Source organism: Conger conger, chromosome 3 (assembly GCF_963514075.1).
Source record: "Conger conger chromosome 3, fConCon1.1, whole genome shotgun sequence".
NCBI classification, from domain to species: Eukaryota; Metazoa; Chordata; class Actinopteri; order Anguilliformes; family Congridae; genus Conger; species Conger conger.
The window spans coordinates 12,355,984-12,374,141 of record NC_083762.1 but is presented as its reverse complement, the minus strand read 5'-3'; the positions used below and the strand labels follow the sequence as shown (position 1 = coordinate 12,374,141).

The following is an 18,158-nucleotide window of genomic DNA, read 5'->3' as shown; positions in this document are numbered from 1 at the left end:
TACTTCATTCATTAAGCACAATCCTCCATAAAGCCTTCGAATGCCTTCAGAACAAATGCGAGGCCATTCGTTGGCCAGGACGAGCCCTACATCACAGCGTACGCGTGGCCTTTGAGCTGAACTGAAGCAGATCTGGGAGGAAAACATATTGAGTGGAATGACTGCGAATGAGCAAAACTCAAACAGTCAAAAGACCGGAGTGAATATTCTACAATGACAGGATCACTTTTCAACAGCAGCTCTGAACGGACATGAAAAGGCAGCGGCGGAACTGTCCACGTCAATCGAGGAAATCTGAAAAAGTCATTTCAGAGAGTTTCACACCACAGCAGGCCAGCTGAACACACATCACTGATCAGACATGAGGCATCACACAATAACATCACGTAATTTTGGAGCATAGATTTATATCTGTTTTCACACCATGGCCACACCAGGGGACCAGGGATTGACATTCCCCCAGAAGCTCCAGTGGTCACAGGAGGTATTGAAGTTTATTAAGCCTCTGGTACCAAAACTCAAAGTTCACCTTCAAAGTCCATTCAGAACTATGAATTTACCCTGGTGAAATTATTCTTGTTGGACTTTTCAATTGTAAAATTCCATCACACTGAACTAATTACTGTCCAGGGACTGATTTTTGTCTGAGCTGGACAGAAGAAGAAAAAAGATTATATTTCATTTCTGTTCATCCCCTTCACGTTTAGGTACCCAGTGTGCATGCTCTGGTGCCACAAAGGCCCCACAGTCAAACATGACAGCCTCCATGAACTGGCTTCATGCACCACTGAGTAGTCCCTCTGGAACTCCATGGAATCGGTGAGTGGAAGCAGTCTTGACAGGACACAAGTTTGTGCTTCTTGTTTCTGTTTTCAGTGGCTTTTTTGTTAGGTAGAAGGCCAGAAATAGCAGCCTACCACAGCTGCCAGGTACTCACCGGGTTTAGACCTTTATCCTTCTGAATGAAAAACCACTGTGAACACAACACTGATGGGGCCTGACGAAACAGCGGCTCCATAAAATCAGAAACCGTTTACAGAATAAGGATTTCCTTTTTTCACAAAGATTCAAGTCCTTCTTGTTAAGAAAATGATACAACTAAAGTCTGCAAAAAGGCAAAACCACAACTTTTCACCAGCTGTCTACAATACACACATCAATTGGGCCTTGTGGCTGCTTCAAGGATACTCAGAAGAGAAAGTGTGCTCTTTTTGTCCAGGAAAGTCCCAACCAACACCAAACGTTCAGTGCCCTGGGCATATGATCGGTGCATCTGTAAGTGCATGCCTACAATAGCTTATATCTGTGCATGGGCACGGAAGTCATTCCGACAGTACGGACCAAAGCCTCGGACCAAACAGCACAGCATTACTTTTCTTCACAGGAAAATACTGAACATCTGCCCCCGAGTACTTGATGATGGGCAAAAAAGACAAGACTATTATATTAATGGGAGAAATGCTCTGCAGTAAAGACTTGGAAAGACAGAGAATACACAGCAATGCAACATTTTATGAAGGAGCCAGGCACATTTGATGTTTCTCTGGTTAATATATGAGTCGTCTAATTGCAGTGTCCTATGGATTCAGCATGGTGCAAATAAAGCTGAATTGATAAGAAGTTTTGCAATAAAATCACAAGGGCCCAGATTATTAAAAACAAGCAATTCACGCCTAGATGTTTTTGTACTGACCGAGGAAGCAATCCTCAGATCAATATACAGAGAAAAAGCTAAATCTCTGCGATATTCGCTGGCATCCTGCTAGCGGGGAGAAAAATGAGAACTGCTGCACTTTGTGAGTGACACATTCCCAGAATGCAAAGTTTACAAAAACTGGATTTCCTCCATACTGCGACCCTTAGGCATTTATTTGGTGTCAATCACACCTGGGTCAAATAAGTAGGCTAATTGTAATTGTTTTGGATTCAAATACTTTTCTGAGATTGTCTGGTGTCCTGGAGCCTTTGAAATACTCTCATGAAGTGCAAACCCCACCTTCTGGTCCACTTTGTTGGCTCAATTGCACTAGGCACTACCCAGAAAAGTATTTGAATCCAAAATAATTATGTATTTGACCCAAGTCCGGAGCCAATACTAATTGCATGTGAGATACAAGACTAAATACCCCCAGGCTTTTTAAAAATACTTTACTAAGAATAATACACCACTCCAGACAGTGGAGTAAAGATGAGCAGGGCTTGAAAATTGACTGCCTTTTCTTTCTGTCTTTCTTCCTTTTCAATAAAAGCTGTCGAATCTGGGCCATAGCTACTGTATTCAAACCAGTAGAAGTAGCAGCTTGGTGGCTTGCGTGGAGAAAGATCTGGTTCTTAGTGCTGTGCTATAACGAACCACAATCTGGTATTGGCTACTGACTAAACCAATAGCAACTGGGGCTGGCATTTTCATAGCCCGGCGTGGCTGTTTCATTACTGTAAGAGATGTCTATCGAACTCAGTGTGAAAGTGTGAAAATGTGGGCTAGCAACACTTTGGCAACTTAAGGAAAGTAAAAAAAAAAAAAAAAAGCCATTTGGTTTTGATGATTAAATGGTTTTTCCTGGATCTGTAGAGGAGCCACATCTGGACTGGTTCCATCTGCCACTGACGATATATTCACAATTCCGACGGTTGAGCTCACGTAGAAGTTCAGTCAAAACCAAACTGTAAACACATGCTTTGCCTCTTTCCCATAGGCTCTCACCTCGGAACACCTCAGCTCTGCCCTGTACACGGAGTGCTGCTTTGAAAATGCACCCACGGAGAGCCTCTAAAAGACTCACAAATGCTAAAGTAATGCTGGGGGCCAATCGATTATTCAGCATAGATTTCTCAGCAGAGAGCTAGGTCTGTAATGAAATGTGTACACAACCATCTCTTAAAATTTCCAAAAACTCTTTTGCTGTAATTTACACTGACATTCTGAGGCAAAGATTCCTCTCCAGATTACTTAATTTGACTCCCAAGAAAGTTCACCGCCTGTTTAAAAGATAAGGGACAATACATTTCTTTTTGGTCAGGTACTGCTTAAAATTAACTGACTTAAAAAGCACCATAAATACAGTATGCTGTACAGCGGTAGTCACATAAATTGACAAACCAGCCTGGAAGGTTTGTCCCGTACAGAGTGGATATGCCCCATAGCACACGTGTCCGTCCACTTCTATATTAAACTTCCCTGAAGAGGAGTGTGGGCTATTGTTCTGTCCTGAGATTATATTCCTGTGCATATGTGACCCTGGGGAAGGGAACAGGGGAAAGGGAAGGGGAAGCCATGTTGAGCAGAGACCTCAGTCTGGTACTGATAAAATTATGGACGTACACCGTTTTCAGCTCACAGCCTACGAAGGAAAAAAAAAAACTCTTCTGCTATGAAAATAAATAATAAAAGAATGGCTTACAATTTAATGTGTCGGCACAAAATCCTGGAAAGGTCCAGCAAGCTTTAAAATGGCCAATTTGGATGTTACATACAGTACTGTGAAAACAGTAAGGATTGGGCCAAAGGATAAACACTTCAATCCGAGAGGGCATATCATGCCATTTTTTTTTAAGGAATCAGACAATGTCCATTGTCCTAACCAATATCCCTCACTGTATTTCACACAATGACTGCCACTTATCAGTCTCACAATATACCGTGTAATGCAGGCAGAAGTATAAATTCATCTTTTTTTAAATTCATAATTCTGATGAGTTCATATTAGTCTTCACAGTCGACTTTTGGTCTCAACCATGAACCCTATTGCAAAGATTCCAAAATACAATCCAAGGCACTAAATGTAGCCATGCCCTCTTTTTTATATCGCAACCATTTCTGAGAATGTGGTGCACGCCATTCTGTTAAAAACCCTGCTTCCAGCATTGCAAAATGAATTTAAAGCACATAAACATTTTTTTTAAACAACCACAAGCCATGTGAAACGATCAGCGATCTCAGTGTCGATAAGGAAGTGGACTCCACCCAAGAGTGTTAAAGATGCTTATATCTGTCTGAAACCACAGGAAAGGATATAAGTCACTCATTACGAATTCATACAGACACACACGCACACACACACAAATACATGCACACATGCGCACACACATACGTGCACACACACACCGCCACACACACATATACACACATACGCGCACACACATATGCACACACACGCACACCCCCCCAAAACACACATACGCACAAACACACACACACACACACACACACACACATACAAATGCATGCACACACACACACGCGCGCGTGCGTGCACACTCACACACACAAGAGTTCATACACATGCACGCACATGCACACACACACACACACACACACACACACACACAGCCAAGCCAGTGATCAGCTGGGAAAACGTCAGCAGCTAAACATACGCACTGTGTGTGTAAAGCCTTTGTACACACAGTACCGCTCAACTGCCACATAGACATTTACATATTTACTCAATTCAGATCAGTTAATGTGCGACTGTAAATGATGTCTCTTGGAGCACTCAACACAAAAATTATATTTAAGTGTCATAAATAATACATGAGAAAAGACACAGGATGTGATTAAATGTCAAGGGCACATTTGAACAAACCTTGTAGACTTGTCCATAGGTTCCATTCCCAACTACTTCTACCAATTCAAATATTCCAGCTGGGTCCTGAAAGCATAAACAAAATATTAATATTTTGGAAGCAGTCTATAAAAAAAACTTAACTTTAAACATCTATTCACAAAATTAATGCAGGTCAATGACAGCCACAACTCTAAAAAGTAACAGTTTATTTTATGGAACCATTTAGCATAATTATAGGATAAACAAATAACGTCCTCCACGACGTTATCATAAAACGGCAGAGTATGTTTCAATGGCAATATGGCACATCTAACGTCTAAACGATACTGTACGTCTCAAGAGTTAGAAGGTCCTGGAAAAAATGTGTGACCTATAGGTCGCCGCAACAGGGACCAACCATTAACACATTCTTCCATGAACCAGCCTTGGTTTTATTTTTCGATAACAATAGAGAAATAACGTTCCATTCCATAAGTTTACAAATACACCCGTTTCTCCTGTGTGTCACAAAATAGCGTAAACAAAAGTTTCAGATCTTCAACGGAATTGTGTTCGGTGCAGAGATTGCAGTTACTTTTACTGTGAAACTTCGCTGAAGTTTAACTGGCGTCTATAACGCGTTAACTTTATTGACGGTTAAGAAGAAAACATTCGTACTTAACTTTCACATAAAACTTTGAAACAACGTTCCTTTATGTGAACTTTAAAACGTGAAACTCCTTTGTTGTTGTCACTGATACATTAGCTACCAACTGCAGCATCTGGGACATGTTTACATAGACGTCTGTGTTAGATTTTAATTAATTGACGCTAAATAAATGATATACTCACCCTTAGAGAAGACAAGTCAATACTATCCAGACTTTTAGTGGTGCAATCTCGAGCCATGGCAAAGCTTCGTTTTGCGATTGCACTCAAAGAGAAGACATAGGCTACAGCCTAGGCGAGTTACTGCAATTTCCCAAAGTTAACGGTTTGAGAGCGTGTCAGTCCATGGCTGCGGCTGCTGCGAGTCTGCGACAAACACAGGAAACTTCTCATCCACCAGCGAAACCCGGAAAGCGCAAAGGAAACAAAAAAGGTTCCCTGCTCTCCTCCCCCAAGAAAACAAAATTTGAAATGTTCAGGGCATAAATTTCTATAACGTAAAGCCGGAAGAAGGGAAGAATCGGGGCGTCATTAATACTTTGTTGACAAGTTAATGGCCCAGTGCGTGTTTGAAACCTTGTTTAAAGTAATCCGCAATGCTCTCCTAACAAATGCAACAACTAGTCGGGCGGCCGCAGGGGGTTTGAATGATGAATGAGGACTGTGTTCAGATTTGCCAATGTCACCGCAATGATGTGTATTTATACTGCAGTTATAGGTTGCTGAAAATGGTCTTCTGAAAAACATTTCAAAGTAAAATAAAAACAACAGTGTCACTCAAGGGTTTTTTTAAATTTTTTTATTGATTTTCTTATCAGTAAAGCTACATTTAGTTTAGGCTACGTTTACCACAATTAGCCTACATCGTGGAAAGTATTTCGACTGTGTCTGACGTAAATCACGATGAATCAGTTACTTATACGGTTTAACTGCCAGGAGCCTTTGTGTGCGCGTCTCTAGCTCCCACCCGGTGGAAGGAGATGCCCCGTGCCCGAGGCAGCTGACCCCTGAACAGGACCACTGTGTGTGCACAGAGGGTCCTTTCTTGAGCTGGGGCAGAAACAATGCTGGGACATTATGAATAAGCAAAGAGTTGCCCTGGCTTATGATATAATGGCATTCTTATGTAAAGTTAAATAACAGAACAGAGAGAGAGCAAGAGCAAGTGAGGATGGAGCCTCTGTGGGGTAAGGTGGGGATCCGGCTAAAATGCTGTCCAGTACCCACCCTTCCTTTGGATAAGACACATTATTGAAATATTACATTCTGTGTTATTATGGTTATGCTGTGCTCAGGATGGGAGGAGAGAGAGGGAGAGAGCTGAACATCTGTGTCGGTTATCAGTGCGGCAATGGAGACTTTGCCCACAGATGGTTAACATACGGGAAGGGTCCCTGTAAAACAGCTGTAAATGTGTCCCGTTTATGCTATATGATACTCCAGCAAAACCAATCCAGTCATATGTTCTCACAAAAAATAAACGAGGAACATAATTGAGGGCCTGGGGGGGTGGGGGGGTGGGGGTGTTTGGGGCGGCTGTGTCAGAGAGTACAACTCGCTCTCCAAGCCAAAATGCTGCTAAGCATAACTCCCATTTCTCCCATGGTGCCTTGCAAACAACTACCACTCCACACAGCTCCCTGGGTGAATTTCTATTAAGAAATTGCATGGCTGCATTAGTAAATAACCATTAAAAAAAACATGACCTTTGACCTTGTTCAGACAGAGACAGCCCCCTTTAGTTTTTATGTTGACTGCTGTTGCAATTTACGAGATGCGTTTAAGCAGCTTATTACTCTAGTGCAGTTTCACTGAGATGCAACCACAAATAAAAATGCCCTTTCCTGCATACAGTAAATTGCCTGCCCTCCTCTGTGTATATATAGCATAATTCTACTGGTTTCCAGCCACTTGGGACAGCCCTGGGGACCAACACATGCAAGACAGACAAAGGTTGCTCCATGATAAACTGTGCTGGTTCTCTTTCGTGCAGAAATTTTATTGGCCTGCATTACGTTACAAATTTGCATTTAAACAACATGGTCGGTGTAAATACATTACAGCGACACAGCACTCACAGGAAAAGAGCAAAGTTTAATTGGTTTTCCGAATTGCTCTTCCATGACTCATCAATCAAGAGAACTTTTATTCCTCGTGTTGGGGTCAAAAGTGTCCGACAGGATTCATGGGGGACGTCAGGGCTTTGGGAGCACATAGTTATAGCTGCCTGCCATTTGGTGCTCACGTTCAAAATAGGACCTTCTCAAAGGAGTGTTGGGGGGGGGGGGGGGGGGGTGTATATTGCCGAAATTGTACTTGGCAGAATTGTCTTTTTATATCCACAAAGTAGGGTGATATGGCTAACATAGAACCACAACGCATATTTGTTAAGGTTACGGTATCTGTGTTTCATGAAAAGTGAAGAAAAAAAAAACAACAACATAAAGAACAGAAGGTCTAAGAGGTTCCGGGTTTTGGCGAGAAACTACTGCAATCATCAGAAGTGTTTTTCACTTAACATGACTATGCATCCATTTTGTAAACCACTTACTCCTGGGTGGGGTCACAGGGGGCTGGAGCATACGTTGGGTAAGAGGCAGGAACACACAGAAAGGCCATTGGCTGCTATTCAAACTCAGTGCCTTCTTGCTGTGAAGTGATAGTCCTAATCACTGCACCAGTTTGCCTCCTGCTAACACAAATACTGTATATTGTGACGTCTTCCAAATCATGTCACTATTATTTGCCACCACCAATGCAATACAAATAAGTTCCACTTTTAAACATTAACGTTGCTAAACTCAACAACTTATACATTACTGAAAAAAGCATTTATCAGGCATTGAGGACATTGCTTTGAGATTGTTGAAATGTACTGCATTAAATAAATATAACATCAATGGTTGTCACTGAAAAACTGGGAAATCAATGTTTTGTTTCTTTTAAAAGCAGGATGAGTTGTACAAATGATTAAATACAGAACTGAATTCCCAACATAATGTTGAATCCTCTCAAACAGCAAGTACGTTCACAGAAGATGGGTCAGTGTCTGTTTACTCGTCTTGATCCTCCCTTTGACGGTAAATGAAAAACATATGAGATGAGTCAAGGCCAATTGTTCACACAGGGCTGCAAACGTCAGCTGTGAGACAGCTACAGGAAATATCCATGCATTTACCGCTTGGTAAGTGTAGCAGGGCATAGGGCGACGTAATTATTCAATGTGACTGAGCGCCTGGTCATAGGTACGTTTTTATGCCAAGCTTCGGTCTGTCATATACAGTAAACTGATGCCTTATTCATCAGATGCCTTCGATGGCGAGGAAAACAGTGGGAAAACAGAAAAAAAACAACCCATTCTAATCTATTCTGTTCTATCCTAGATATGAACACTACTGAACACAACACATCCATTCTCAAACTTCAGGAATGAAAAAGACAGATATTTCATTATTTTTCCTTCAATAGCGTCCTAAGAATGGAAGAACAAAAACAAAGCAGGCTACAAGAGTAGTTTTTTTTAGAATGTTTTTTCAAAATTCTAAGCCAGTGCTCTAGAATGCCATTGCTTTGAATTACTAGTAATGGTCGTTTCATCACCATTGGAACGGTCAGTTAGGTACGATCCAGTCACACTGTAAAGGGTTAAATGTCCTCAGAGCAAACTTCAGTTCTTTAGTCTGCACAAATCACTCTTCTTCACAAACTGAGACTCACCTGAAATTCAACTTTTTAAGGCATACTCTGAAAATTCACAGATCAATACTTCATCTTCCTTTTATACGTGCCGTTCTATATAGTGTGTGTATAGCAATTGAGTTTTAAATTAACATTAAGTGTAAAGATGTAAAAAAAACAGGGGAAATGCTGGTTGGAGAAACCCAGCACACGCAAATCATTTTATCCTACAACATATTTGATATACTGTACACTTTCAAAGGCCAACCAATCACTTTGCCTGGGTTTTGTACTTCAGGGAATAGCTCTGGGAACGCCTTAAGTGTGTTTGAAAGTAACAGAAAAGGATGACAAAATCTCCACGGGCCTGTGAACATGTTATGTTTTCATAGCTGGAGTTTACTCTCAACGCTACAAGAAGATTTATTCTCACACTGCAACAGAAGATCGTATCTGACACTCTGCCACTTCGCCTTCTTTTAAAATAGCAGTTTGGGGACCTATTGCAGGTCTGGTCAATTTTGTTCATGCTGTGAGTGTGTGTGTGTGTGTGTGTGTGTGTGTGTGTGTGTGTGTGTGTGTGTGTGTGTGCGCATGCCTGCGTGTGAGTGAATGGCTTCTTTAAAAAAAAAAGGTAGACAGGGAGGGTATATTTATAGGCTGTGGTGAGCTACTGCTCATTTTAGCTTTTCTTTTCGTTTAGTAGACATACTGTACATTGCTAGAGAGATAATTTTAGTCTCCTTCAATTTCTCAAACCGGTAACAGTTAAAAGATGTTCCTCAATGTGATAATAAAAAAACTTTCTCCTTCAGTTGGTGTTGGCTGAGTGCTGAATTGTAATGGAGTCGCTGTTATTGCAGGGTTAGGCAACAGTACTCCATCTGGAACTCCAGCTGGAGTTCAAGGTCTCAGACAGTCTCTTGGCACATCGAACACACGCTGATTTGAATTTATGTGGGAGTTCTTACTGATTCAATTACGTACCCTTTGATTAGAATGAGACAAAAGCAGAGCGTGCCCATTGGAAGAGCCTCGCGTATTCTCTCCGCATTGTGATGATTTGCGTATGCGTTAATCTGAATACCTCCACCAGAGGGCGCTGTTATCGCCATTGCCGTGTGTACGTCATGGGTGAATAACTTCATCCGGATTGAAAAAAGTGCGATGTTCCCCCTTCCTTATTGACAGAAAGGAAAACGAGCCAGTTTGTGTCCATTTGCCAAGCCCCTTGCATGCAGAGCTTCACCCATTCCCACTGCGGCACGTACATATCGGCAATTACATTCTTAATCTGGAATTAGGACAGTGAAAGATGTCGATACAAATAGTGTTGAGCTTAAAATGGAAAAACGGATTGCCCATTAGTCTGTGGGACCATTTTTAAAGGCCCTATCATATCAAAAGATGACAGTACACTGGAGACAGAACACTTGAGACAAGAAAATAAATGTACTAAATGCACACAATGGTCAAACTCTATGCAGGGATGGTACAATACCAGAATCATTCATTTATTTCACATACACATTTAAATGCAGTAATTTCCACATAATCAGGTAATTGAAACAAAACAAACTCCTTTAAATACCATGTTTTTACGTTTTCCCAAGCCAAATGGCGGGTTCCTAAGAAGCCACGGGTAAATTAAACAGCTGAGTAACTTTAATCCAGAGCTCGATGGACTTCCCACACTTGATGCCTTCTGACTGGGTGATCTGCTACAGCATTTGGGGTTTGAGGTCAGTAATGATAAATGTCAAGCTTTTGCCGAGAAAGACTTTTGTGCCGTTTCGTCCACTCTATTCCCCGCAAGGTCCTTTTCACAATCCGTGATTTCCTTCCTGACGGATTCCCCAATTCTCAGCACGTCTTCTCGTGTTTAGCAATCCAACATATCGCGTTTTCATTCATACAGAGCTCTGCATCACCCTTTCATTAAAAATATATTGTGTATGATAGTTAAATAAGCTTCATGATTGATCGGTCTCCTATTTGAGAAACAGGTGTAGATGACTGCAGTGAATGTGAATGGCATTGCTCTCTACTATAGTTATTGCACATTATGTAATGCCCATGTCATACCCATCATATAAGCAGAAATAGTTTTCTCTATATATGTGCTCCGACAACATGTAAAATCATGTAAATCATCGCAAATGTGCATCGGCGTCCATGTGTTTAATAGCACCCTATGAAAAACAATGCTGACACAAAATGCACAACATCATTAGAAAGGTGAGAATACAAACTCTCAGGCAATATTCATAAAGTCAGGATTATATGTACCAAAAAACAGTAAAAAAAAAAAAAAGGACAGCAACTCTCATTGTTGTGAGTCTCAAGAGTTCAAAGCAAAGCAAACCCGTAAACTTTGTGGGGCCCAAGACTTTGTTATGTCAGATGCCAGCTACTTTCCGTGGAGCAGCTGCCTTCAAAATCTCTGGTCACCATGTTCTTCCAGAGCACATCGCTGACCACACAGATCGCCAATAACTCAGAAAGGCAAATCCTCACTTCACCTCAGTAACACAGAAATGTGGAAGATGTTGAAAGTAAAGACACACAGTGGAAACAACTCTGATCAATACCAATAAGTTACAATAATACAGCGCAGCTCCAGTTCACAAACGCTTTGGGCTTAACAAAATAACCAATGCAAACCTGAAACTGAATGCACTGAATGCACATCGGTGAAAAATTAAAAAGAGAAATGTATGAGCTAAATTGATAATAGACGGTAATAGAAAGCATTTGAGCCAGCCAGTTTGAATACAATTGCATTCAATTCTGTATTGTTTCTTTATTGAAAAATATGTCTTTGCATATTTCTTTTAAATGTATATAGATATTGTGGCTGTTCTTCATTTCCCTGAACCAATTACATCATGATCATCAATGACTAAATACGGCACAAGGGCTGACATCACTGAAGCCAAAAGAAACGTCTGCCATTGGTTGTTAGGCCTTTAAGCTAAACTAATGCCGGTTGAACATTCAAATGAAGGGGAAAACATGTTGGATCTCCATCCAAACCCTATTTTAGGGTGGAGACCAGGGGGACGAAACAATGAAATAGTTCACCACTGAACACAGCCTTATGCATTCTGCTAACTGATTACAGGATATGTGGTAAGACTGTCCCCAATGAGATGAAACCCGATTACGATCTGTATATTTTAACAGCAGCCATTTTGAATGAGGATGGCCGACAGTCCTCCCCAGTCGTAATACATTCCCGGGTCAGTTTGTAATTATTGCTGGTTCCCATGGTGCTAAGCTCCAGACTCCACCAGGATCTTTCCCAATTTTTGCTTCGATCTGGATAAATTGATGCGTCAGCGTCTGAGTACAAACATCGGTGTCTGGAGAACAGGTTGGCACGGATCTGCTGAATATTCACATCTTTTTGTCTATTGCAGGTCTATGGGTGTTGTCCACATCTTCATTACGAATCATAAAATACAGTGTCTGGAAAAAAAACATATTTTTCAGTATAATATGAAGAGCAAAACTACAGACAGCCACGAGAGTCACAGAAAACCAATCAAACCATAAATGGTATAAAATATTTCAAATATTCATATTTAATTGGCTTAAAACAATGACAATATCTGGTGTAAACTGAAACATGGTTTATTTGCTTAAATATTATATTTAAAGCTCACAAAGAACGTGGTCCTTCCCTCTTAACATTGTGCTGCAATGTGCTCCCATTGCCCCCAACAGCCCCCGATTAGAAACCTTTTAATGTGGGTACACACATACTCATACACCAATAAAATTCCCAATGAATCTTTATGTACTGTATGCCTCTAGAAGATATGAAAACTGTACATAATAACAACACCTTGAACTGTAAAAAACAAGGTCATATATTACTCATCTCCAAGAGGAGATATTCAAGTAGTAAAATGAAACGTAGAGTAACCCTCATTTTTTTTTTTTCAGCTGAACCAAAATAAAAACAAAAAAAAAGAAGAACAATCCCAAAAAAACAAGATACCACGATGTGAAACGTCATCAGGAGATGTTCGTGTCTCTGTTCTCGTTTTTGCTCAAAGTTTTTATCTTAATGGTTCCTCATGCAGATAGGAAAGAAAGGAGGCAGTAGGCCATGTGGCTTCCAGCCGGCCTACCAGATGTCACTGGTGAGTTCCCGTCCGGACAGAGGGACGAAAGTACTGTTCAAGTGCACGTCCGGCTTGCCCTTGCCGAGGGTGTTGTTCTGCCCGACCTGCCCGTTGAGCAGGGTCATGGGGATGTTGCAGTACATGTGACGTCTGCCCAGCGTGCTGATCTGCAGCGGGGACGAGGGCATCTCGTACTCGTAGCTCCGGCACAAGTGTCTCATCTGCGGGTTGGTCTGGTTAAAGTCCGGGATCTCCGCGTGGGCGGGCGCCAGGGAGGCCGAGGTGGCGGTCATGGCGATGGTGGAGACGGCCTGCAGGTCGCCGAAAAGGCCCTGCTCCCCGGAGTCCAGCACCTGCCGGCGGGACAGGTTCTCCTTCCTCTTCACGGGCATCTCGTACAGGACCTGCTTCCAGAACTTGGAGTTGAGCTGGTTGCTGTTGGGCCCCTTCCACTTGATGATGGACAGGAGCTTGATGGTGTGCTTGAGGGCCTCCACCTCCTGGTAGTTGATGACGCTCTTGAGGTCGGGGCACTCGATCATGATGACCTTGATCTCCCCGGTGACCAGCATGCTGTGCAGCCGGCTCTCCAGCTGGAAGATGCTCCAGCCGCGCTTGGCCACGAACTCGGGCGTCAGCACGATGATGAGCCGCCGGCTCTGCTCCACGCTGCGCGCCAGGTCCTCGATGTAGACTACGAGAGAGAGGGAGAGGGGGAGAGAGAGAGAGAGAGAGGGAGAGGGGGAGAGAGAGAGAGAGAGAGGGGGAGAGAGGGAGAGAGAGAGAGAGAGAGAGGGGGGGAGAGAGGGAGAGAGAGAGAGAGAGGGAGAGGGGGAGAGAGAGAGAGAGAGAGGGGGAGAAAGGGGGAGAGAGAGAGAGAGAGAGGGAGGGAGAGGGACAGAGAGGGAGAGAGAGGGGGGAGAGGGTTGGAGGGAGAGAGAGGGAGAGAGAGGGGGAGAAAGGGAGAGAGAGATAGAAGGAGAGAGATGGGGAGATGAGGGAGAGAGAGAGAGGGAGACAGGGAGAGTGTGAGAGAGGGGCATTTGGGGATGGGGAGAGAGTGTGAGAGGGAAGGAGAGAGGGTGGGAGAGTGGGAGATGGGAGAGAGAGAGGGGGGAGAGAGTGTGAGAGAGTGTGAGAGAGAGAGAGGGAGAGAGTGTGAGAAGGAAGGAGAGAGGGTGAGAGAAAGATCAAAGATCATATACAGAGCAGAGTCCATAAGTAATTGGGCAGTGATCTTTTTTTTTTGTTTTGGCTGTACTCCACAATTTTTCATTTGTAATCAAACTATTCACATATGGCTAATATGTATAGCTTTTATTAAAGAGTATTTTTACACATTTTGGTTGACCAAAAATGACAGCAGTTTATATACATAGTCCCCCCTTTTCAGAGTGCCATAATATTTGGGTGGCTTCACCGGTGTTTCTGATTAGTCAGATGTTTCCAATGCAGGTCCTTGATGCAGATATAAGAGATCCTTATAGTCCTGATTCGATTGTCTTTTTTATTGGCAAATACATTAGTTGTGCCAATAGACTTACCATAATAAACTGTTTGGAACATTAATACAGTCCATTAATGTCCAACTACTTATGGACTGCACTGTAGGTCAATATAATCAGACAATGCATGAGATAAATAAAGGCCCAAGTAACATTTATACAAAGTAACCATGGTATTAAAAGCTTCATATTAAAAGTTCATAAGGCTGGGTTGTCCTGGCAGTTTACAAGACTACAGTAACACCGCCCGATGCGCAACAAGGAAAAGCTAATATTTTATCTCATAAAGAGGCTGTAAAAGATTCTGCCGCCGATGATATTTCATTAGCTTGCAGTGGAACTGCTGGCTACAGAGAGCTGTAGTGCTGAATTGCTGCAGACTGGCTGCACAGTTTGTAAATGGTATGGTGCAGTGACTCATGGGAGATTGGGAGAGGGATTTGGAGGGGGAGTGTGAGGAGGGGGGTGGGGGTGTAGAAGTAAATGGCATATTTGCTCTTTGCCGGTGACATATCCCTGCAGGCAGAGGGGGAAGGCGTTGTGAATGCCCGCAGTGGCAGGGTCTGTCCTGTAGGGGGCCCATCACTTCACTCCCACAATATCACACTGCCTAAAATGTGTGTCCCCAGAACTGCAGACAGGGCCAAACACCCATAAAGGTACAATCCACCACAACCCCACACACATATTCACTTACCGGACAACACATTTTCCTCATAATACCACTACTACTGCTACTACTACTACTGCTACTACTACTACTACTACTACTAATGACAAAATGTAGATGGTCTGCACTTCATATAACACTTCTATCAAAGGTGCTTTACAATTGATGGCTCCCCATTCACCCTTTCACAAACACACACACACACACACACACACACGCAAACATATTACTTCTACTGCTACTATTTCTAATAACAAAACTATAAGATACTAAACCTAAAGAATACTGTGTTTCTTTTACTGATATTCTAAGTGCTTTCCAGATCACAGAATGAACTTTTTTTTTAAAATCACACATGAACACTCACACGCGATAAGGATTAAAACACAAGCATAAACATGAAATATATATAAAACATCAGGAAGAAAGCAAAACGATCGCAAGGGATAACATATTTTTTAATAAAAAGAGTTGTTATTCAAAGGGGATTTGTTAAAAGACTATTTCTTAATAGAGGCCTGCATAGAGAAAGATTGATCACGCATTTAAAGTGGCTTGTGGGGACACAAAGAAGTCCCTTTACTGAACAACAGAGGACCTGCAGTGGGAGATAGGGAGTGGGTAGATCAGAAATGTGCTATTTATTAAATTAAATGTACTTGAAAAACCTGAAATCTCCTCTAAAAACAATTGGCAGGCAGCATAGAGAGGCACCTGGAGACATAATGGAATGCTATTTTTGCTTGAAGACTAATTGAGAAATTAGAAGTCTGCTCTTGGTGAGATTAGCACTGTACTGTATGGCTTTCTGTGCTTTGAAATAACAAAGAAAAGGTGTCATTCTAAATGTATTTCTTAATATGTAGCTGAAATACAGCGCTGGATTACTTGTAGCTTTAGAGATAACACCGACGTCTGTGAGTATCACGGTACTTCATGAATCCTGGCATGAATAAGCTCTTGTTGCTTGGTACCTACTGTAGTCGAACATCAAAATTGGAGCAATCGCTTCACATACAAGTACAGTTGGGTACATTTCCGCATAAAAGACTTGCAGACATTCCAGACATCAACAAAGCATGCCAAACCACAACCTCCGTCCCACGTGCACCTACATTGCGCATTGCAGATGATGTATTTTGATAAAAGAGCAGAAAGAAGGCATAATGATAGGAGACCAAATGGTGGCCGTTCCAAGGAGTCGCCACACACTGCGGTCTCTACCGTTCCTCTTCTCAGTTATTAATAGAGCATGTAGTTAAAGATGAACATGAGTGTTTTATAAAATGAGACTATAAAACAACATTACTGCACTGCCCTCCAGCTGATAGTATTACATTTTCTGCTGCTGGAATGATTTGAAACTGATGTATTGTCTAATATATCTCTGCATTCAATTTAAAATTGCCAGATTTTTTTTAGCTCAGTTTTTCTTTTCCTTACAATTTGTAATTCCAAATTACATTGACAGCCTGATAGAATACCGCTATATTGGTAACACTTAACAATAAGGTTCCATGAATTTCCCTGAACTAAAGTAGTTGTTAACTACTACTGAGAATTTAATCTGTACTGCTCTTTTAATGGATTTGTGCATCATTAATTCAGGTTAACAACTATGTTAGTTATTGCCAATTCATATTAGACTGAAAAAGTCAGTTCATGTATTTGTTCACAGTTCTAATTGTAAGTTCATCCTTTGGTTCGCTAATGTATAAATATCATAAAACAAATGAGTTAATAAATTGTTAGCAAATGCATTAACTAATGAAAAGTTAAATTATGCATAATTAATTTATTTGTCATCATTAATTCATGTTAACAACTACATTAGCTAATTCAGTAAAGTGTGAGCGCTATATTTTCTGAGATTTTTGGAGAGAGTGGGTGCATGCGGGTACTCTGAAATGCATGCACCCTGCCAAGTTTTCCGTTTAATTTGCTGGCACAGGTAAACTGCAGGTGCCTGTTTACCAAAGGTGAAATTGTGATGTTATTGTTGAGTACTTGCTGCACTGCCACTGGAAAAAGTGCAATAGAGTGAACGTTAAATGTTTTCTTTTTTTCTCTCAAGATTCCTACAGGATGCAGGAACAGGTTTGGGAACCGCTGTATTAAATGTATAGAATTACATGCGTTTGTTTATTCAAAATATTAATGGTAGTTGGAGTTAAGTTGACTTAATTTTGCATTAATTAAAATATTTGAAGCAGGTGCCTGTGTGTATTGTAAAAAAACAACAACAACAAGCTTAACCCTTTGAATTCTACAATTCTGTTGCTTAGAATTACCTCACCAAGCGGCCAAAACCGGGCTCCTTTTTTAAGTACATTTCTTGGCTATGCTGAGAGAAGGTGCTCACTAGCGCCCCTGTGGTTAGCTCTAGTATAAGCCATTCAGACCCGTTTTCAATGTAAAGTTGCAGTCAAAATAGAAAGATAATCATTTTCTCCCAGAAGAAAAGACACAGTCTGTGTTTTAATGTCTCCCCGTGTGCCAAAGTTATTGTGTTATTTGGACAACACAGTTATACAAATGAGGGACACACAGGGACACTCCTGAGTCAGTCTCTCTCACACACTGAGTCAGTCTCTCTCACACGTTGACTCAGTCTCTCTCACACGCTGACTCAGTCTCTCTCATACACTGAGTCAGTCTCTCTCACACGCTGAGTCAGTCTCTCTCACACACTGAGTCAGTCTCTCTCACACGCTGAGTCAGTCTCTCTCACACTCTGAGTGGAGGAGCTGTCATTCTCTGGCTCAAAACTTTGCAACATAGTAGTCACACCTTCAAGGGTTAAGAGAGTGCACTGTTCCACAGCTCACTCTACTGCAACACTCCTGCAGGCAGCAGACGGATGCGCCTCATGTCAAAGAGAGAAAGACTCACAGATGTTGCGTGGTCAGACGAAGTAAACTTTCTATTACTGGAACATGGGTGGGGATGGAGCTCTCTG

General features: G+C 41.8%; 2 protein-coding genes across 7 annotated transcripts in view; both read right to left on the bottom strand.

Moving 5' to 3' along the window:
- si:zfos-2326c3.2 (mitogen-activated protein kinase kinase kinase kinase 4) overlaps window positions 1–5,650 on the bottom strand; it is a 65,518-nt gene extending 59,868 nt beyond the window's left edge. For 4 of the 6 annotated variants that reach the window (XM_061236489.1, XM_061236492.1, XM_061236491.1 and 1 more), the window contains exons 1-2: window positions 5,397–5,649; window positions 4,584–4,649 (exon numbers count right to left, since the gene is read on the bottom strand). In XM_061236489.1, coding sequence (XP_061092473.1) covers window positions 4,584–4,649; window positions 5,397–5,453 — 123 coding nt within the window. In that variant the 5' untranslated portion in view covers window positions 5,454–5,649. Of the gene's footprint in view, window positions 1–4,583; window positions 4,650–5,396 lie in introns of all 6 variants that reach the window. The other 2 variants (XM_061236493.1, XM_061236494.1) reach the window with 2 other exon arrangements.
- A 6,800-nt stretch (window positions 5,651–12,450) lies between these two features.
- il1rapl2 (interleukin 1 receptor accessory protein-like 2) overlaps window positions 12,451–18,158 on the bottom strand; it is a 236,921-nt gene continuing 231,213 nt past the window's right edge. Inside the window, exon 10 of the mRNA XM_061236197.1 lies at window positions 12,451–13,718. Within this exon, the coding sequence (XP_061092181.1) occupies window positions 13,027–13,718 (692 nt within the window). The 3' untranslated portion in view covers window positions 12,451–13,026. The remainder of the gene's footprint in view (window positions 13,719–18,158) is intronic.